The 21,995-nt window shown below is 34.3% G+C and overlaps 3 protein-coding genes across 3 annotated transcripts; 1 reads left to right on the top strand and 2 right to left on the bottom strand.

The window, feature by feature from the left end:
* Positions 1-5,638: 5,638 nt before the first annotated feature.
* LOC144563587 (beta-1,3-galactosyltransferase pvg3-like) lies at positions 5,639-9,237 on the top strand. Its single transcript, XM_078313074.1, has 2 exons — positions 5,639-5,644; positions 8,473-9,237. Exons 1-2 carry the CDS (start codon positions 5,639-5,641, stop codon positions 9,235-9,237), a joined length of 771 nt encoding a protein of 256 aa, XP_078169200.1.
* Positions 9,238-12,427: 3,190 nt separating this feature from the next.
* LOC144563177 (glycerophosphocholine acyltransferase 1) lies at positions 12,428-15,969 on the bottom strand. Its single transcript, XM_078312586.1, has 8 exons — positions 15,811-15,969; positions 15,620-15,703; positions 15,136-15,193; positions 14,937-15,037; positions 14,336-14,431; positions 14,155-14,248; positions 13,566-13,803; positions 12,428-13,068 (listed from the first exon to the last, which is right to left on the bottom strand). Exons 1-8 carry the CDS (start codon positions 15,883-15,885, stop codon positions 12,726-12,728), a joined length of 1,089 nt encoding a protein of 362 aa, XP_078168712.1. The 5' UTR covers positions 15,886-15,969; the 3' UTR covers positions 12,428-12,725.
* Positions 15,970-17,183: 1,214 nt separating this feature from the next.
* LOC144562801 (urease accessory protein D-like) lies at positions 17,184-21,513 on the bottom strand. The gene is made up of 8 exons (XM_078312095.1): positions 21,331-21,513; positions 21,187-21,252; positions 20,361-20,435; positions 20,080-20,124; positions 19,491-19,724; positions 19,045-19,127; positions 18,407-18,572; positions 17,184-17,387 (listed from the first exon to the last, which is right to left on the bottom strand). Exons 1-8 carry the CDS (start codon positions 21,433-21,435, stop codon positions 17,262-17,264), a joined length of 900 nt encoding a protein of 299 aa, XP_078168221.1. The 5' UTR covers positions 21,436-21,513; the 3' UTR covers positions 17,184-17,261.
* Between the last annotated feature and the right edge of the window lie 482 nt (positions 21,514-21,995).

Below are 21,995 nucleotides of genomic sequence, written 5' to 3'. Positions count from 1 at the left end.
CAGTTGATCTTTTATATGCATTACTAATATCCTCATCTGCTGTATCCGTGTAATAAACCTGAAAATAACCCAAAGGGTGGGGGTGAGAATAAATTCTCAGTGCGAAATTTGCCACAGTTTAGATTATTGGACTTGCAATCAGACTCTATATTCAAAAATGAAACCCAAACAATAACAATGCAAACAGATATATATATATATATAATCATAAATAACAGAATGCCAGTGCTCGACAACAATTTATCAACCTGAAACACAGTTCACGGAATTTCCAAGATGAATTTCAAACACAACATATATTTGGCTTAACTCGACTCATTAGGGCTTGTAGCAATTACAGATGTTCTTTCGAGCTGGACCCTTTATCAAACTCACATCTGTAGGGTTACTGACACCTACAGATGGCCAACCGAGCTGGACCCTTTATCTGACACTCATCTGCAATTGCTTGGCTTAACAGTTATTAAGGCCTGGTTCAAGTCACATAAAGAAAATTCTCTTGAGATGTCGTTTCCAATATTCGCAATATTCAATTGACCTTCCAAATGCATTAACACGTAGGAGAATGCCACCGAGCCATAGACGTTACACACTAGTCACCCACGATTCCAATTCACACATCATAACATAATCACCCTCCCTCGTCCCAACCGGTACTGGGAAACATTGAGGGCCGTTCACCTAAGGCCATTTAGGATCCTGGGAATCAAAGCCAGCATACAGCCCGACTTTGCAAATTCATTGGATCCAAGTGTTTAACTTCGTAAATCCATTCACATACATATCAAATCGTGGTGACTTTCAATCAAATCAGATCATAATAGATCGACACAACCTACAACCATACCAGCATGCAAATCACTCAAGTCATATCAATTCGAGTTTAATTTGATTGGGCTATACAAATGCTTTACACAATTCAATGATGCAATCAATGAGATTCAACATGACAAACGAATAACAGTTTAATTCCTGAAAATAAAGTATCAAACAAGTCCAAGAATCCCGCACTTGATTATGACGAGTGTACCGCTTAATTAAGGATCAGACGTCTCGAAGTGTCCCGCAAGGTCTTGTTCGACCGAGTCTACGCCTATATTACATGTATACTTAATTTAAATCATTGTTCAACGATTTATCTGCTTACTTGAGTGATATTATTTTCTTTATACTTTTCTCAACGTAATTCATATATTTTTGGTGTCAATCCTTTTATTCCTCTTTATTACTTAACATTTATACAATCTCACATAAATTCATACATATGGTCATAACAAGCTATTTCAAAGCCTATCTACCAACATTTCAATTTAAGATCTCTTTACAATTATTTCCATTCACATATGGCCGACCATGTATATAAATTTCAACAATTTACACTTTGTCCCCTTCACTTAAATTATTTACACTATCTAGGGATAATTTGCATAACAACCCCTAAACTTTTAACATTTCACAAAATGGTCCCTGTCAGTTCAAAGGCACCATACACACATTATCAGCACCATACCAGTAGTATACTAGGCTGGTACCACTGGTACCAGCACTATGCAAGTCAGCACAACAACACCTCAGCACAGGTCAAAATAGCCTCAACAAGGCATCAACAAGCAACAGCAAAACAGGAAGACAGAACAATGCAACCAAGTACACACAGGAAAACGAGCCATCGAGACCAGCAAAACAGAAACAAGCCCCAGGTCAGATCAGAACAGGCACACTAGAAATCAACAACACGGCTCAAACCTCAAGTCAGCACCAATTGCCGGGAAAATCAACAACCCGAGCAAAAAGGTGTAATTAACTACAATTCCCTCAACAAAATACAATCAATTGAACAAGAGGCTCGATAATTTATCCGATTAGAGCTAGCCTGGTATGGAGAGAGCAAATGGGAAAGGGGAATCGACACCGGAGCAATAACAACCCGAAATTAGCACAACTCAGCACCAACCAAGCATCAGAACAGCACCAATCAAGCACCGAGACAGCACCAATCAAGCACCGAGACAACACCAATCAAGCACCGAGGCAGCACCAAGCCAACACCGAGGCAGCACCACGCCAACACCAGCACGGCACCAAGCCAACACCGAGGCAGCACCACGCCAACACCAGCACGGCACCAAGCCAACACCGAGGCAGCACCACGCCAACACCAGCACGGCACCAAGCCAACACCGAGGCAGCACCACGCCAATACCAGCACGGCACCAAGCCAACCCCTCAACCCTAATTTCTAGGGTTTCATGAGAGGGAAGGGGAGGCAGAAAAGAGAGAGAGAGGGCGGATGGTTCTGGCGGGTCGAACCGAGAAGAAAAGGAGAGAGAGATGGGGCGGGTCCAGCGGGTTCGCCGGCGACGGAAGAGGGAAGAGGGGGCGGAGCCCCTTTGTTTTTGGCGTAGAAAGAGGAAAGGGGACGGGGGGGCTGGGGGTCTGTCACGGGTAGAGAAGGAGAGGAGAGAAATAGAGAGGGAGTTATTAAATTGGGTTGCTTTAAGATTCGTGCTGGATGAGATGAGTAGTTGATATAATTCCAAACTTTAAATTACAACATTTAAGATCTGTGTTAGATTTAATCGGATGGTCCCAATAATTCAGCATTTCATTATGGTCTCATTTTAATTGGTTTAAATTCCGTTTCTTTCATAAATTCAAATCGAAAGTTCATAAAATTTTGTAACTATATTTGTACATATAATTTGTGTATTTATCTCTCAATTTAAGATTCGAATAATTCGTTCTCCTTTTATATAATTATATATATTCAATTAGTTCTCTAAAAATTCTAAATGAACGAGTTTTATAATTTATATAATTTATTTGTACGAATAATTTCGTATAATTATACTCTTATTTGGAATTCAATTACTTATTTATTCACACGAATCTAATTAAATCAATTTCTTCTTTCCTAAAAATTCAAAGGAATTGTAACGGATTTTCTAAGTTTCTAATTTACCGAATAATTATAATTTTATTCCTAGTGCTATATTTTATCTTATTTCTAAATCTCTAAATTTTATTATACATAATTTCATACATTATTTATATTACGAAATTTTAGTTTCGTTTTAGTCGGTCAGAAAATTTCTGAACGATCGTTAAGTTAATTAAACTTTTTTTTATTTAAGCCAAATGATCGATTTAGCAAATTTAATCATGTTTTAAAATTTCGGAATGTAACAAAACCGATCTACTTCATTAGTTGTGTGTTTACATGCAAAATTTATAATTTTTCGAATTTATTTAGTATTAGATCAAGCGGTCAAATGTGAGAGTTTTTAAGTTAATTTTAATGTATTCATTTTTCAATATTTTTTTCCATTTGATTTGATACTAAAATACATAAGGTGTCACAAAATATCCGTAATTAATGTTTTTTGGTTTTGTTATTTTTATAGATAGGTTAGCTGCCTTTTGTGGGAAAAACCAAAAAATATGAGTAACTTTTTTTTTCATAAAATTATTACTGTGACATATATAAAGCAATCAAATTTCACCGAGTTAAAATTAAATTATTGAGTTGATTTTTTTTATTAAATTTCCATAGAAAATTGGTGGTCACAACATACCCTTAATCTCTAATTTGCTGTTGCGTATATGACTTTTCAGTTTGCTGTTGCGTTGAAATGCACAAGTAGTTCCCAATTTTTTATTAATGAAAAATAAAAATTAAAAATATCGGAATCGTTTTGTTGAAAAACTAAAATCTATAAAATATGGAATGGTTTATCCCGTCTCATTAATCTTGATTCTAATTAGCGATCTAACTAAAAAAAAAATTGGACGAAATAGACTATCTCGTTTATCACTGTAGTAATTTTTTTATTAATTTTTTTTTTCATTCTCTTATATGAAACAAAAAATGTTGCTACAATACTGGACGAGATAATCTATTATGTTCATAATATTTTCGAGTCTAGAGTTTAGGATTTAGGGTTTAGAGAATGAAAAAAAAAACCCTAAACTCTATTCTGTTCAAGATATTTTTTTTCCTGCTTAGCGAGACTAACAAAACACTAATTTAGATGAAATTTTTTGTTTTGTCCGAAGGACGGAATAATTAATCCCGTTTTTCTTATATTTTGATTTTTCAGTAAAACGATCCCCAATAAAAAAATCGGCAAGTAGTTCAGCTGTTGATGCCACAGAAAATCTGAACTTGGTCAATGCAAATGGACGCAGTATAACCGGCGCACGTAACGTTAGATGGCATTTATTTTATTTTGTTTTTAATTCTGATGTAAATGGTCACAATTTTAATTTTAGAAATGTATTAAATATCTTGTAAAGAATTAGAAAATTGGAAAAAAAGAATGTTTTATATATTTCTAAAATTAGATATACATTTTCTGTTGCCAACTCAAAGGTCAATTTTTTTGCGTTTAAAATTTTAACACGTGATATAATGTTGAAGAGAGGAATGCACTGTGTACCGGATTGTGTGATGTGTAGTGCGTGTTCATTTGAAATAATCTTTCATCTCTTCTTTGAATGTCGTTATGCAATGGAGGCCGAAATTTTTATAAATATCCAAAAAAACTATAAAATTACGGAATCTACCCACTGTTTGAATGAAATTCGAAAAATACCCAATCCGGTTATCCAATAACTGGATTTGTGACAAATTTCCGGTTAATGAATTCCCGGACTCAAAACAATATATCCGGTTAACCATTCACTGGAAAGTTGTTGTTGTTTTTTTTTTTTTTTTAACAACATATCTGAAAGTTGTATTTTTTATTATTTTTTTAAAAACAGAATTTTTTTAATTTTTTATATTGAAATATTAGAAATGTTGAATATATTTCTTTAAAAATAGATGAAATACAATATAATTTGATTTATTAGAAAGACTGCAACAAATAACCCGGATCAATATTTTTCAGGCCAGATTTTTCGCGGCTGTAAGAAAAATTAATATATTTCTTTGTGTTATTGGAAAAAAAATAAAAATGCTTAGATTTTGAGTTATTGATCCCGGTTCAAAAGTCACTTCTATGTAATCTAGAAAATATTGTGATCCTTCTAGGACATTTAATTTATGAAAAGTTGTATCTATTTTTTATTATTCAAAAAAAATTCTCAAAACAGATACAACTTTTTATAAATTAAATGTCCTAGAAGGATCACAATATTTTCTAGATTACATAGAAGTGACTTTTGAACTGGGACAAATAACTCAAAATATAAGCATTTTTATTTTTTTTCCAATAACACATAAAGAAATATATTAATTTTTCTTACAGCCGCGAAAAATTCGGCCTGAAAAATATTGATCCGGGTTATTTGTTGCAGTCTTTCTAATAAAGCAAATTATATTGTATTCCATCTATTTTTAAAGAAATATATTCAACATTTCTAATATTTCAATACAAAAAATTTTGTTTTTAAAAAAATAATAAAAAAAATACAACTTTCGGATATGTTGTTAAAAAAAAAAAAAAAAACAACAACTTTCCGGTGAATGGTTAACCGGATATATTGTTTTGAGTCCGAGAATCCATTAACCGGAAATTTGTCACAAATCCGGTTATTGGATAACCGGATTGGGTATTTTTCGAATTTCATTCAAACAGTGGTTAGATTCCGTAATTTTATATTTTTTTTTTGGATATTTATAAAAATTTCGGCAATGGAGGTATGGGGGCACTTTGCTAATTTATTCTCCATTTCTAAGTCGGCACTAATGACTTGGGATTAGTGTGGAAAAAACATGCCGTGCCGTGACTAACACACTGTGACTTTAGTCTCGTGCAGTGTCGTGCCGTGACTAAGTGAACAGTGATCCGTGCCATGCTGTGCCGTGACCAAAATGTCAAGAGGTGGTCATGGCACGCGAGTCACGCCGTGACTCGCGTGCCGTGTTCAAATGTAACCAGGCACATTTCTTACGTTTAACTATTTTTCATAATTTAAGTTAGTTTATTCATGTTTCACCATTTGATTAAGACCTAACGGTCATAATTATATGTGACTCACATGATTACGTGTCGTGCTGTGCTGTGATCAGATCTTTCGTGTGCCGTGTCGTGACCAAAATGTCAAGGGGTGGTCACGGCACGTAAATGGTCACAGCACGCGAGTCACGGCACGAAACAATAACATGTGCCGTGCCGTAACCGTATCGTTCCATAACAGAGCCGGTTCCGTCATGCTATTTTTCCCACACTAGTTGGGATCGATCATGGCAAGGGTTCAGGTGTCTTAATCAAGAGAGCAAAAGAATCTGAACTACTAGATTTGGGGGAGTTTTGTGGGGCATTTGAAAAGAGAGAAATTCATATCTTTTTAGAGGCAAGAGGATGCCATCAATAGTGTTGGCAAAAAAGATCAAAGAAGAGACGGAGCTTTGGCTCTTGTGTTGCAAGGGAGGTAACAAAGGTGGCTACAATTTGCAAGTTTAAAATTAGAATTGATGTATTAGGTTAAGGAGTTGTAATCAAATTTTATTTTCTGTACACTTGATAGCTACTATCAAGTCTTCTTTTTTTTTCTTTCTTTTTTTAAAATATGGTGGTTCGAGCATCTACACCACAAATGTTATTTCAATTTATCTAACATGACAATTTGTTTTTGGTTGCTTGAGAGGTACACTAATTTATGAAAGTAAACTCTCTTAAAGAAATTAATTTTTAATTGTTGGTTGCTTCTCTTGAGATGTAATCAATAAATTATAGGTGTAATTTTTTGTTGTTTTGATTTTATTGGCACAAATGTGATATAAGAGCAAAATTAGGGTGTGATGTGTTCATCAAGAGGGGTTGAGCACACCTCCAAAAGACTATCGGATTGACTTCGAACTACATATTCAAACTGTTGAAATCCAATTATTTCATGAGTGATACATGTACATGCAAAAATTTTAAAGTTTTGAATTTATTTAACACAAGGTCAAGCGGTCAAAACAATGAACATTTTATAAGTTATTTTTTTAATTGTTTTATTTATTAATTTTTCATTATTTTTTTGACTGCTTGATCATGTACTAAATGAATTCGAAACTTTAAATTTTTTGAATGTACATGCATCACTCACGAAGTACTTGAATTTTAACAGTTTAGATTCATAGTTTGAAGCCGATTTGATAGTTTTTGGATGTGTGCTCACCAATCTCTCTTGATGAACACATCACACCCTAGTTTTGCTTGTGACATAATATGGTCATAAAATATCATCAAATCGTGTCTTGAAAATTATAATGTGTTAAAAAAATTATTATTTTTTATTGAAGTTTGATATTTTTAAAAATATATTATCATACTGACATATTATTCATTATTATATGTAAAAGCAACTAGTATTGTGTTAAATCAAATTATTTTAATATTTAAAAATACAACCAAACAAAACTCTTACCTGCACTGTTAGTAAAAAAAAAGAAAGAAATTATAAAATATAATTAAATCTCCCTCTACTAACCTGAATCCCTATCTTGATTGAACCTGACTGAAACGGATGACCCAAATTTACTCTCAACCCAGACGTTTAAATTAGCACGAATCTTAAAGCACAAATAATCCTGGTCCTGCACCATCCCGAGGGGAGGCAATTTATACAGAACAATTTTCAATTTTTACAGAACACTTTTTTTGGATAGACCATTTTACCCTTCAGTGAATTCGGACTCAAGATTGGCTAGGTATAGAAAGAGAATCGAGAGGATATGAACAGAATTTTTTATTTTTAAAAATAGATGAATTCTCTAAAAATTTATATCTCATAGAAATAATTAAATCGTTAATTGAAAACGTAAAGAAACCAAATTATTCTGAAATTTTTATTAATAACATGTAAAAATATTAAATTAAATTAAATGAAAATAATAAATCTTTCTGTAAAATTCAAAAAATAACATTTTTATTGAATAAGAATTATTCAGCGGACTTAAAAATATCAATTTCACTTAATAATCTAACGGACTTGAAATTAAATTTTATTTTAATATTAAATGGCCCTGCTTGATTTGATGCTTTTCAGATGACACGTGTCATCATGATTATTCAATGCTTGGTCCGCCAATCAAGTGAGCCATCAGCTATATATTTTAGTTATTAAATGAAGGATAAAATAGTCTTTTCAAAAAAAATGTTCTGTAAAAATTGAAAAGTCCATCCCGAGTAGTCACTGACTGAGAATAAATCTAGACCGTCTGTTGTAATCAAGTACCTAAGAGGATACAAATCCCAACCTAACAACCTTCTTGACTTCTTCCCTCCCTCCAATTCCTATGCATATAACCTCTCTTTGGTCTCTTATTTGCAAACAAAAAGTACACACAAACAGAGAACTCTCTCTCTCTCTCACTAAGAGATACTAAGCAACATCATGTTTGGGTTTGGAAAAACCTTTTCTTATGCACCAGTCATACTAATCCTTCTTCCTCTTGTTTTACTTAGTGTGATTTTTTTGGTCCCAAATTCTAATAGCTATCTGGAGTTCAACTTTTTCTCTAACTGTCAATTACAGACCGCACAGCCGCCGTCTCCCGAGTTGAAACCCGAATTCAAACTCTTATTCGGCATCCTAACTGTCCCCGAGAAAGCCGAAAGGCGAAATATCATTCGCATGGCCTATGCATTCCAGAAGCCGATCCCTCGTGTGCAAATAGACGTTCGTTTTGTATTTTGTACACTCAAGACAGATGAACAAAAAGTATTCATTGCCATGGAGATGCTCACTTATCATGACATAATCATCATGAATTGCACCGAGAACGGTAGCGAAGGAAAGACATACACATACTTCTCGAGCGTACCAAAGATATTTTCCTGTGAAGAACGGCCGTACGACTTTGTCATGAAAGTAGATGATGACGCGTACTTCAGACTCGACAAACTATACGAGGCATTAACAGATAAACCTAGAGAGGATACATATTTGGGTAAAGGCTACCCTCCTTTAGACCAAGACTATCCGCCGTACCTGGTTGGAATGGGGTACGCGTTGTCGTGGGACCTGGTACTGTGGATTGCAGAGTCAGAATTTGCTCGAGACAATACACACGGTGTCGAGGATATCACGTTGGCGATGTGGCTCAATGTAGGAGGAAAAGGGAAGAATAGGTTCAATATGAGAGAAAAAATGTACGATTTTCACGGCATCGAGGCGAAGGATTTCCCGAACGACACGATTGCGGTGCATGTGCTGAAGAACGATTTCACATGGATGGCCACCTTGAAGAACTTCAATGAGAGAGATGGGCTGGATCCATCTCCTTTTTACCATGTTTAATTGATCAATCATAATTAAGCTCAATTTACTAATTATTTGATTATGTCTATAATTAGTTTGGTCAATGATGTGTATTTGTTCTCTAATTAGTTTATTAACTGACCTTTTCATTTGGTAACTCAAATAGTGCCTAGCACTGCTATTGTTTTTTATTAATTGTATAAATATTCTCTGAGAAAATTATTGATAAGCCAAACATATATTAGGTTAATTTTTTTTCCTTTACTAGTCTGATTCTACCAACAAATTAATTAAGCTTGTTAGTTTGGCAAGATTTTGTTAAACTTGTACATAATTGTAAGAAAAAAGACTATTTAACACCAAAACAACATAGCCCATATTTTATTTGAATTATTTGTATTATAATTTGTGCATCATTTGAGAGCAAAAACTGAAACAACAAATTAATCTTCCTCATTTTCCATTGCAATAGTATAATAAAATAAAGTTTTTTAGTGAATCCTGAAATGATTATAATGTATTGTTGGTTGCTCTTTGATCAGCTGGTCAAAAAGTTATTTTTTTTTTTTAAATAGCAAAGAGTTAAAAATTTAGGTTTGCTAATTTGGAATGATATATGAGAAAACATATTAGAGCATTTATTACAATAAATATAATTAAGTTCCAATAGAAATTACTTACTGGTATTTTGATATTACAATATACAAGTAATAAGTTGGTCTCCTTTCCAGTAGTATGGATTTCATTGGGTTGTTCCAGGCAGATCTGAGCCGTTTATTTCAGGTCAGACATCCAGATCAAGCCTGATGCTTCACAGGCATGTACAAATTCAGTGTTGATCTGGATCCTAAGACTGTGCTCCAGATGAGGGGACGAGAAGGGAGGGAACGACAAATTCATTGTGCGGAGGTGAGAGCCTACGAAATCAGGGCTGACCAAACGAGCTCACCTGCTCTGGAAGGGGAGAATCGGAGAGGGAGCGAAGGGGAACGAGTACTATTTAGAGGAGAGTGTCACTTAAATTTTGGTGAAATCTGTCATCCCAAAATCGGAGTGTAGGTTTTACTGTTCGGAGGGTTCACCTCCTCCATCGCCATCCCCTTCCTTTTCTTTAATGAGTTGTTTTCTCTCTAATTTTAGAGCACACCCTAAGAAATAAATCGGACTGTCTCAAAACTCCATATTGTTTAGGAGAAAGATGAGGATCTGTTGGTTCTGGCTTGATTTGAGGATCCTTGAATCTGATTTTTTGGATATGACTCTGACTTAGCTTTTAGTTGTTATTTTGTGGTTATAGCTATGTTTCTTAATTCTTAGTATGCTACTGTTTTGTAATAATCTTAGCTATGAGGATTGATGTGAGAATTTAGGTGTTATATAATAATTCTAGCTATGAGGTTGATGTAAGAACTTAGGTGGGTTGGTAGTGGTGGAATTAAATCTGCTGAAATCCTTAAGAATTTCAGAGACCCTGAAATTCAAAATCCAACCATCTAAATTTTTTTATACATGAATCTCAAAGCATATAGTTTTTTATGCACAAATCTCAAAATATATAGATGGTTGAATTGAGAATTTCAGGTTCCTGAAATCCTTGAGAATTCTAGCAGATTTGTTTCCGGTAGTGGTACCAGCTTGGTACTATTTTCACCCTTGTGATTTTCTAATGAAGATCAGTGACAATGACCACTTTTATTTTTTTAAAAAAACTAATAGCGGAGACAAAATCTATTGTATGAGTGAGCAAGGGCGGACTCACATGGTCTCGGGTGACGTAGCTGCTTTTCTGGATTTTGAAGTTGCCTCCTCCGGATTTTAAGCTTTAGCGGAGATCGGGACATTTCGATCAACTTTGTCTTCTCCTGAAATTTATTTTGCTCCCCTCTGCTTGTTTGATTTGTAATTCGGGCTAAATTTAAGGTTAAAATTAAAATAAATATCTTAAATTATTATTAATAATTAGAATTATAGATTAGAGAATTAGAAAGTACAAGTCAGAGTATTGAAAAGTACAAGTTAAAACATTGTTTTTTATTGAGTACCTAATTAGTTAATGAGTTTAAACCCGAGTAGCTATTTAAACTCAATTTGATATATTTTTTTGCCCCCTGACGAAAATTCTGAATCCGCCATTGTGAGTGAGAAAGTGTGATTTCCTCTTCTTCTTTTTTCTTTTTCTTTTTCTTTTTCTTTTATTTAAAAAAAAAAAAATAGGTAGGCTGTCGAAAGTGTGATTTCCTCATTAATGATATATTCTGGTAACTGAGAGGAAAAATACCTACTGATTTCCATCACTTCGCATAGACAGCATTTACAAGAAATGAAATAAAATAAGAGTGAGTCTATGGTACTGTGCATATTATGGGTTGGCACCGTGCTACGGCTCTATATTCGAGTTTTCAAATTCTAACGGTCGATCCGAACCGTTCATCTTGTTCTCCATATTAATATTAATATGTGTTTGGAAACCAAATTTTATATTTTTTTGAAATTTTTTTTACTATTTTTTTAGATATTTAGAAAATTACTTGATCTGAAAATTCTGGACCATCAAAAAACAGTGATTTTCAATAAATCTAAAAAAATAGTAAAAATTTTTCAAAAAATTGTAAAATTTGGTCTCCAAACACATATTAATATGGAGAACAAGATGAACGGTTCGGATCGACCGTTAGGATTTGAAAACTTGAATATAGAACCGTAGCACAGTGCCAAATCGTAATATGCATAGTACCATAGACTCACTCATAAAATAAAGCTACTGATAATTTGGAAGTTAAAACACACGCATGGAGAAACTAGACAATAGTTATAGAGACTAATTAAGCAACACGATTACCCGACTTCATCATATTTCAAAACGTGAAAATAAAGAGACAAAAAAGGGAAAAAAAACAGGCGGGAATTCAATCACATTTGTGATCTGATAACATTCTTGATGCACAAAAATATTTTTTTCCTTTTTCTTTTCTTTTATTGTAGAAGGAACAATTTTCACTGAAGTTGAATAAGAATATGACATGTATCTAATTACTCAGGATATTTCATGAATGTTATTACGATCTCAGCTCATTTATCTGTGATTGTTATGTTAAAGAATTTCCACAAATAGTTAAATGTAATTTGCTGTCGTCATATATACGAATGCAGGCTTTCCATTAACCACTTAATAAAAACAGTGCAATTTGGGTGTATAACAAGTCAAATGGCAGAATTCTAGATTCTCATATGATAAAAGAAAACTTCACTCATCGCATTCTATTATACATGTGTTTATCAGAAAACATTGGCTTAAACCTATTCAAACAAACAACTATATTTACATCCAGGGAAACAAATATATTCCACGAAAGAAGAAAAAATTGCATTGACAAATGTCTACAAGCAAACGTTCTTTTTTTGTTTTGTTTTTGTTCTTTTTTTCCCATTGTCATTGATGGAAACAAGAGGCACCTAAGTGCACTTGCTGTTCGACACAACCTATGGAGAAAACTAAAATCCCAAAATTCAAATTTTGGCTGGAATTTCTACGAATTATGTTGTTCTTCATATTCATTAATGTCAGCTTGCGGGACTGGATCCTGCATTATGGGCTCCATCTCCAGTTTTTTTTTCTCCATTCGTACTACTTTCTTAGGCAAGACTTCTAAAGTGAAGGTCCCACCATTCCATATTGTGGCTGAGACCTTCAAAATTTGGAAAACTATGTGTAACCAGTACGAGAGGAAGATTGGTACAGTAAGTGCCATCGTGGCAACAGTGAAGAGACCCTGAAGCAAAATGTACATTAAAGGACGGTTTTGGTCACCTAATAACCCGCTTAGTCTCCACCATATGTTGTTTGCCTTTTGTGCCTTCTTAGAGAGTTCCCTGATTGAGAATACGTTAGTAATAAATCAATAAATTTTCTGCAAAAGAATTTAAATACATATCAAATTTATTTGCCGGGAATCTGTCCCCCTGAAAACCCGGAAGCTCTCCGATTCAACAGTTTCATAGGAAAAGACTAGGTGTCTACAGAACCCAAACGAAGCACATAAAACCTTAAAAAAGACAAAAAAGGCTCCAACCAGCAACCAACAGTAGACAATCTGCACTAGACCAGTACGGACTAGCTGGAATCTAGTGGTATCAAGTCCGTCATATGATTGGATTACAATGTCAGATTGGTAACCGGGCAAGTAGCTCAAATCAAACCTAAACATATTGTTAAACACAAAAGAGGCCCAAAAAAGTAATATACAGAAATCAAACAAATAGGTTTCCTATCAGCACAACTGCTACGGACCCCAATACGAAAATCCTTGACTTACAATATTGGATCCTGATTCCAATTACTTCTGATCAGATCTGGTAAAATCACTTACCGGTAAGAAGTCATGACTTCTGGGTCCTGCAACAGCCGCTGACGGCGCAGCACGTCAACAATTAGGAAGTAGAGGAGTTGCCAGAGTGTATATGCAACAAGCGGTACAAAGAAAAGCCAGGTCCATAGGTACGACTTATCTTCTACATATGGCCAGGAAACCCTAGCTGCAGAGCCTTCTGGATGCATGGCTGCAAATGCCAGTGGGTCCCACCACCGGATTGTGAAGAATACAATACCTGTGAATTGAGTTGTGTAGATTATCAGGATAGAAGGGGGAATTCACACCAGGTGACATACAAGTCAAGAACAATAGTGGTAGTGTGGTACTGTAGCACAAACTATAAGCTGTCAAGGCTCTACTGGACCCACATGCTGGGATATACTGCACTTGTCATAATCAGTACTACAATAAATTGTTACTTCTAGGTATAGACTGATTTGCGAATCCTATGAGATATTACTCCAAAGGAAGTAACTAACGTTGGATACATCAAACATGTAAAAGAACTACGCAGTTCTACTGGGACAAATTCACAAAAAATCGAAAAAATGAAAGAAAAATAAAAGATAGGCAAAGTTAAGTTTACCAGGCAAAAGATGGATGAGAACACTGACAATCTTGTCAAGAGAACTAAATACAAGACTACATCTCCAAACAATTAATGCCCATGCTAATGGCCCCTGATCAAATTTAAAGCCAATGTATAAAAGTTCTCTGTAGATGTCAATAGGAGAGAAAATGGATACACGAATCAAATAGGTTCTTACCTCAGCAAAGGAGAAGCACACCATGAAGAGTTTTTCATTCTTTGGGTAGAAGAGAAGTGTTACTAGAAAAATTGTATTTGCATAATAACAGAAGTCCTGTGCAGAGTAAACAAAAAAATCAAAACCAAAACACACAAGTTAGATTATGTGTCCTGTACAGAGTAAACAAATAAATCAAAACAAAAACACACCAGTTAGATAATGCACACATGATCAATGGTATATATATTGGCATGAGATGTTATACAAAAGAACACCATCACTTTTGGTTGAATAGCACTCATTTATGGTCCGTCATTGATTCATTACTAGATGAACACTACTCAAAAGAACAGTACCTTAATCTCTTGTTAAAGAACAAATCATTTTAGATCTAAAGAGATAAAAGCACCATGTGTACCTCCAACAAATTGTCATTTTCTTTGATACTAGGAAAAGGACAAACATGCAATGCATTGCTAGGTACAAAATTATACATGACAAAACAGTAACAAAATTCACATAAAAGGTAACTAAATATCAACAACAATCTCATTTTCTTTGGTCACGTAAATGTATTATGCAGGCGAGCATATATTTAAAACAAAGTGAAATAACTTACCAGTAGGTAATAGTGCCACTTCTTGTAACGATAGTATATCCATCTGAGAGGTACAAATATAACATAGAAGAAGCAATACCAATACGGAATATCCTGTGGCCCTAAGTATAAAATGAAAACAAATGATTTTTAGTTTAGGAAGTAGCAACAATGTTATTTCTTATTTTAAAATTAAGATGATAGAGAAAATGACACATACTGGCACCCAGGACGAAACAAAATGCACCAAATCCCGTAACACCCAACAAATAAGTCACCTGAAAAATATAACATTTTGTGCTAAACCATTCAAATTACAAAATGAATGCAAATCCAGTAATCATTTGAAATAGAAGTGAAGTCCTAAAAAACACACACAAACCTCCCGTACTATTTGTTTTTTAAAAAGAAAAAGAGCTCTTCATCAACCCTTGAGCCATGCACTTTGTAAAAGAAGTCACTAAAACATAATTTCTACCGAGGAATATGGAGAAATCTCCAAGTATTTCTTCAGACACATACATTTATCAAGACTGACGTGATCACTTGGAACTAAACTAGCAAATCCTGAACCAATCGGGAACCAAAATGCAATTAACATGAAGAAAAAGAACAAATCTCGGTAACAGTTCACACAAAGCACTTGCACTAGGACTCCAATAGGAAATAGTAGGAACAAATAAATTAACAATAAAAAAATGAACCTTCAAAATAGTTCGTTCGTGCTTCTCTGCCTCAGAAGCAATCTTTAAAGCTTGTTTCGACAATATCTTCTTCGCTTGAACCCTCTAATCGACCAAAACAAAAACAAAAAACAAATAAATTGCAAAATTAATCCAATCTATAACCAAATTACTGAAAAACTACAAATATCTGCACAAATTCTCTCACTAACCTTCGACCGATCCGACAGCCTTTGCTTGAATCCGTCTCCGTCTCCGAAAGCTGCGTCGGCCTCATTCTCCGCCATTTTTCTCCCCTTTTGCTTTCCGGTACTAAAAGGTCGCCAAATTGGTTTAACCCTCTGATAGGAACGCGTAAAAAAATGAAGAAATAAGAATTGGAAATGGAATTCGTGTCGTACCACTGATTGGAACGGAGAAGTTACGAGAAATGATGATCTCAGAGAGGTCAAATCGCGTTGAAAATTCGTACGGATAAAAGTGATAGGACTAAAATTTTCCCCTTCCTTTTGCTCTTCGCCGACACGTGTCCCGGTGTCAATAGAGATAGAAGCGTCTGGTACTAGAGGAGGTGGCGGTGAAAGAATTTTTGTAGATAGACTCTGTAAAAAAATTACGAAGTTTAACTCTCAAAAAAAAAAAAAAATTACGAAGTTAACTCTCAAAAAAAAAAAATTACGAAGTAAGTTCCTTTTTATTTGGGAAAAGAGAAGACGCGTAAATATTATTCGGAATTGGGCTAAAAATTGTGGGCTGAAAGCCCATTCAATTTAATAAATTCTTATTTTCAGGCTCAAATGAAGCCCATTTATTTATTAGTTTCTAGTATTTTTGGACCATCGTCAAATTGGACGATATTGGTTTATACTTTTATTGAAATCAAAGCCATCTGAATTTTAGAATTTGATTTCCACAAAAGCAAATTTGAACCGTCGAGTCTGAAATAGATTATTCAAATTTGCGCGAGCTTCCAATAAGCACGATATTAATCGAGCGGAGATGAAATTCCTCGCTAAGAGCTATACAAAAGACAATGATGATCTTAGTTGTTAAATAAATGCAGTATAAATTAATATGATCTCAAATAAATTCAATGCCAGTATATTCAATGCCAGTATAGGGCATCATTAAAACAAATTAAAAATAGAACTGAAACTGTGATTAGTAGAACAAAGTACACATGATGGTCTCGGAATGTATCTCTTGCGGTACTTATAATAAAGTCCTAACTGGTACCTGACCTGAATTCATTCATAGCCTCGGGGACGGGGACTGAGTTGTTCTATTTCGGTACAAAAAAGTTTCTGCACAAATTTAGTTCGTCTATTTTCTCCAGAAACGGTGCAAAGTCATTCTCCGCACAACCAATGACGGTGCAAAGGCAACCCGGAATTGTCTCAAATAGGAGATATGCAAGTGGGAAGTGAGTTACAAGAAACCAGACCTGACCATATGCTGAGGGAGATAGAGATGGAGATGAACTCGTTACTCATGCAGCCACCAAGTGATGAAAACAGTTTGCGTGAAAAGAAACTACAACAAGATCATGGAACTCGTCTTCAGTTACTTGAAGCGTATTGGTATCAAGTACATTGTTTCTTAGTCTACACACTTTCACAAATTCTTAGTCGTACATACAACAAATAACATTGTTTTCTTATGTTTACAATCCAGATTGGCAGTAAGGTGGAGCACCCAGAAACATCTCCAAGGAAGAAAGATGGGTTCGCAAGAATGCATACACAGCCTCTGTGTTTGTTGCCGCGACACGGGTCACTAAACCCATTCCCTACAAAAAATATACAAAGAGTACCTAATTGACCTGGCTGCCTCTAAGATATGATAGAAGCTGTTTCTAGCGAGGCTATGGTACTATGCATAGCGCATTATGGTCTGTACTATGGATCAATATCTGCATTTTCAAAGTCCAAACAATCAATCTGCACCGTTTTAACATGATCTTCATATAAAAATGTACTTATAGACCAAATTTTACATTTTTTAGAATTTTCTTACTATTTTTTCTAGATAGGTAGAAAATCCCTTGATCTAAAAATTCTAGACATTAAGAACTAGTCTTTGATCTAGTGACAAAGGCACATGATCTCTATGTTCTCGGTCATGGGTTCGAAATCCAGATGGAGAAAATCCTTTGTTTTATTAACAAGAGTATTAAATAGTTGGGTGGCTTGACCTCCAACCTGTACTCAAAAAAAAAAAATTCTAGACATTGTAAAGTAGTGATTCTATCTAAAAAATAGTAAATAAATTCTACAAAATTGAAAATTTTGTCTGCAAGTACATTTTCATATGGAGATCACGTTGAACAGTTTAGATCGACTATTTCAAACTTTGAAAAAAAAAATTACTGATCTGTAGTACGGACCAATCTGCGCTATGCATATACCATAGCCTCACTCAATATAAAAAATGCTCATGAGGTGGGTTTGGTTGAACTGAACTTTTTTAATTGTGAAACTGTAAATTGAACCAAACAAAATGAAGCTGTGATAAAACTAGCAATTGCAACAGCAAATTTATAGATGGAGAAAGAACATCAGACATTTATCAGTTTTGCAACTGACATTATTTTTCTGGTTATTTGAAAATAACACCCATCCAAAGTTGACAATTGTTTATAAAGAAAATTTAGATGTTCTAACATAAATTTTTGAGAGAAGTTCAAGGCCTATCTTAGTTCTTTTTTGAAAGTTCAAGGACCAACTTGAACTTCAGGATTATTTAGTTTAAGGGCTACTGAAGGGTTTATAGACCAAAACCTTAAATGTTTTTCAATAAGATTGATACCTGGGGGCCAAATGTACTGCATGAAGCTATAAGATCTGGAACAGTACGGTCTTGCTGAGTTTCCAATTTTGCATATCGACCAAAAGAAGTAGGGGGGCGTAGCTGTGCAGACATCATTTTCTTTACTTCTTCCTTTATTTGATTTTGTATGTGCTTCAGCTTTGGACTACAAAGCATGCAATAAGAAATTAAGTTTTTACCAACCCTTACTTTCAGTGCCAACATGTATTATCTAGGTCTATACGAGTTTTGGACTACTTAGGTACACTATGAAACAAAAGTAGTTGCATATTACATTTTGTATCAGGAAGCATATTGCTAACTAATTATAACAGAAGTTTTCACTATAGCCATGAAACTGAAAGCCAATTGATCACTCTATAGCAAGATTAGCTTAGGTCCAAGATGGTAATTTTCACCAGTTTGACCATGGTTTTTGCTTCTTTTGTTGTTGAGGGTAATATGAGATTAAATTGGACTAATCAAGGTTAACTATCATCTCCTTGAGAACATTAGCAAGAAATAATTTCTATCTACTATTTCATACAGCAGATAAAAAAAAAAAAAAAAGATGGACTTTTACTGAACAAAATGTATAAAATAAAAAGATACAAAAAATATGCGAAAGGCGAACTCACCCCAAAATAATTATCATGGCAATTACTTGATAATCATGCATGCGCTCAGCAATGCTACAGATCAAACTTTGTTCCAACAAAACCTATTATCACATGTATTTCATCCCACTTAATTAAAATCAATAAAAGGAATATTTTTATCACAAAATGGTGTAAAATAAAGTAATGCTCAAAAGGCATCAATTATATTTTCTAACACCATTGCAACAAATCAGTTCATCCCACTACTGTGTACAATAACTCCAATTTTTGTTGGCAAAAATGATTACAAGAACATGACTATCTGATCAAGGTTAATTTAGTCCCTAAACATTTACTAAAAAGATACTAATGTGTTTTTAGATACAATAGACCAGCTGTGAGTTTTTCCAGTGAAAAATTAAGTTCTGATTAGGCCTCAACTAAAAAAAAGGTACAAAAAAAAAAAGAATATATAGGAGGATTACCGAATCAATGAAGATAGGCCGATCATTGTCTAAGTAAACACAATTTGTACTTTTGTAGGAAGTGAACTCCCACTGCTCCCCACTTTGGTACCGGCCACTTGTGATCCAATCAACAACAACCAAATTGGAACTAGAAACAATTCTGAAATTTTGCTTCTGATCATACCTGGCAGTCGAGAAACAGGTGACAGGATCTGGAATCAGTGCCATAAATGCTTCTTCTCCAATTCTCGCCTACTGAACACACAAAAACTTGCTATTAACAAAGGTATTTTTAAAATTTGATCATCACTTTTATTATAAGTGCAAAAAACACCCATCAATTATAATGTTTGCATGTTGCAACTAACAACCAACTTTCTTTCGTTTACTTTTAAGAAAGACCAACATTCATAAGTAACCTTCAGAACCCTGTCATCATTATTGATTGCTCATACCGATCTATGTATTGATAGGTTCATTGGTACAAAAATATCATTTGCTAAAGCAAAGGCAATTTGTGATCGAGTTAGCTGGACTTTTAAGAAGTTAGGTACGTGACTGTCAATTTTTCAAAAACTTAAAAAAAAAGGCATATAAGTACAATTACCTCCAGTATTTGCTCTGAGAACTTTGAGCCAACAGACTTGTATACCTGTTAATTGTTCATTGCGTTAGAAAAAGACAAGGAATTAGATCTGCAGAAATACTGAAATAAAACCACAGCTCCAAAGAATAAAACTTAACATTCTATCTTTAGTAAATTAGTTTCATCACTATACGGCCATTTTTGTCTTCTAAGGCTCTGAATTAATAAACAAACAGACAAAATACAACGCAATTCATGTAAAATTATATTCCTTAATAAATAAATAAAAAGCGTGATGCAACCTTCGTTGAAGCCTGGGTAGTAACAGAAGCAGTACATTGGTCACCTATAGATATCTTACAAGAGATTTTATCACCCTGCAATTTAATTCAAAATCCTTTAATCTTTTGACAAGAAAATGCACATTCTTAGTTTTTGCAACCAACTTACTACTACTTCCTTTAGTTTCAAATAATTAAACAAACAGTATAACAAGTGCAAAAAGTGTGAATCTGTGCAACTTTTAAAAAAACTTGATTCAACTATTGAAATTTATTCTATGTACAGCTCTGAATATTTTTTCTTCTGCTTGACTCAGACCTTAAGTTCTTTAATTTGCAGTGTGGACTGTAAAATTTATCTTTTACTCAACCAATACCAATAATAAAAAGAAAGTTCAAGACCTATATTGACAAAAGTATAACAGATCAAGGGGTTACTTCAGTTGAACAAAACTCAAAAGTTACAAGGTGAACTAGAAAAAACTACACATCTTATGTAAGAGTATTTACTTGTTGATCAATTTGGGACTATTCAAGTCTGACAAATTTAATTAACATGAGCATTACCAGACTAATCCTTCTAAAAGGTTCTACATTCAATTGAACACAAAATTCAGGCTTCCAATGATATCTGATATGACTTTTCAATTCACAATTCCAGATGAGAGAATTTTTGTGATGATACTGATATTAGTTTAACAACAATGCTGCACTATAACTTGCATTGAATACAACATAAGGTTTAAGTTACTTTCCAACAGGTAATTCAACTTTCTTTCAAACAAAGACAAAATGATCCCCATTTTGTGATTTAAAAATTATATGATTTACTTTTCAATGATCTAACCGAAACTATGCCACCACCATAGGAGAGAGCATAGATCCAAACTGCATCAACCTGAGAGGCGCCCACCTACATTACAATCGGAAAAATCAGGTGACATTTCAGAACTTGTAGGGTCTAATTCGAGAAAAAAAAAAAAGGTTTTACCTTTTTGGGGAGAATAAGCTTCAAGGGGTATCTGAAAAAACAGCGAGTGATGGTTGATCTGCCTCTCACCTTCTCTACTGTGACTACACCCGATGCCTCCGCCATTTCTCTGTGTGTTTTCGTCTTGTCTCGCTTTCTTTCTTTCTTTCAACGCCTCCAGATGTTTTGAGTAATTAGACAAAAGTCTAGGGGTGTTCATCGGTTCGGTTCGGTTAAAACCGAACAAAAATAGCTAAACCAAAACTTTAATCTGTTTTTAAACTGAGAACCGAACCAACCGAATTAAATTAATGAACCGATAAAAACCGAACCGAAATAAATTTCGGTTTATTCGGTTTAACTAAGAAAACCGATCAAATCAGATCTTAACAAAGAGAAAGAGGAGATAATTTGCTCCATAGTCATGATTGATATTTTCATCAGTATTAGATCTGAGTTCAAATCGTAATTTAGTCCAACCCACTTAAATCATAGTCCATTTTGTTTTCAAAATTGTGAGATCTCTCAAAAGAGAGGAAAGAGGAGAATGAAAAAAAAAATAACAGATCGAGAGAGAGGAAGGAAGGGCGAGAGAGAAGAGAGAAAGATAAGTTCAAACAAAAGAAAAGAAAAAATAGAGAGTTCACCTTGCCGTCAAGAAAAAGAGAGAGAGAGAGACAGCGAAG

This window comes from Carex rostrata, chromosome 12 (genome assembly GCF_964058835.1).
Source record: "Carex rostrata chromosome 12, lpCarRost1.2, whole genome shotgun sequence".
Taxonomy (NCBI): Eukaryota; Viridiplantae; Streptophyta; class Magnoliopsida; order Poales; family Cyperaceae; genus Carex; species Carex rostrata.
Note: the sequence above shows the minus strand (reverse complement) of the source record. Positions and strands in the feature narration are given on the sequence as shown.

Bases quoted from the DNA above. Each gene is read 5' to 3' on its own strand.
- LOC144563177 (XM_078312586.1), bottom strand. From the start codon at position 15,885: ATGGCGGAGAATGAGGCCGACGCAGCTTTCGGAGACGGAGACGGATTC. The intron at 15,704-15,810 runs GTTAGTGAGAGA...TTGGTCGATTAG, and splicing joins GGCTGTCGGATCGGTCGAAG to AGGGTTCAAGCGAAGAAGAT. The intron at 15,194-15,619 runs GTTCATTTTTTT...TATATTTTTCAG, and splicing joins ACGAACGAACTATTTTGAAG to GTGACTTATTTGTTGGGTGT.
- LOC144562801 (XM_078312095.1), bottom strand. From the start codon at position 21,435: ATGGCGGAGGCATCGGGTGTAGTCACAGTAGAGAAGGTGAGAGGCAGA. The intron at 21,253-21,330 runs GTAAAACCTTTT...ATTGTAATGTAG, and splicing joins AGCTTATTCTCCCCAAAAAG to GTGGGCGCCTCTCAGGTTGA. The intron at 17,388-18,406 runs GTATCAATCTTA...TATTTTTTGTAG, and splicing joins GCAGTACATTTGGCCCCCAG to GGAATGGGTTTAGTGACCCG.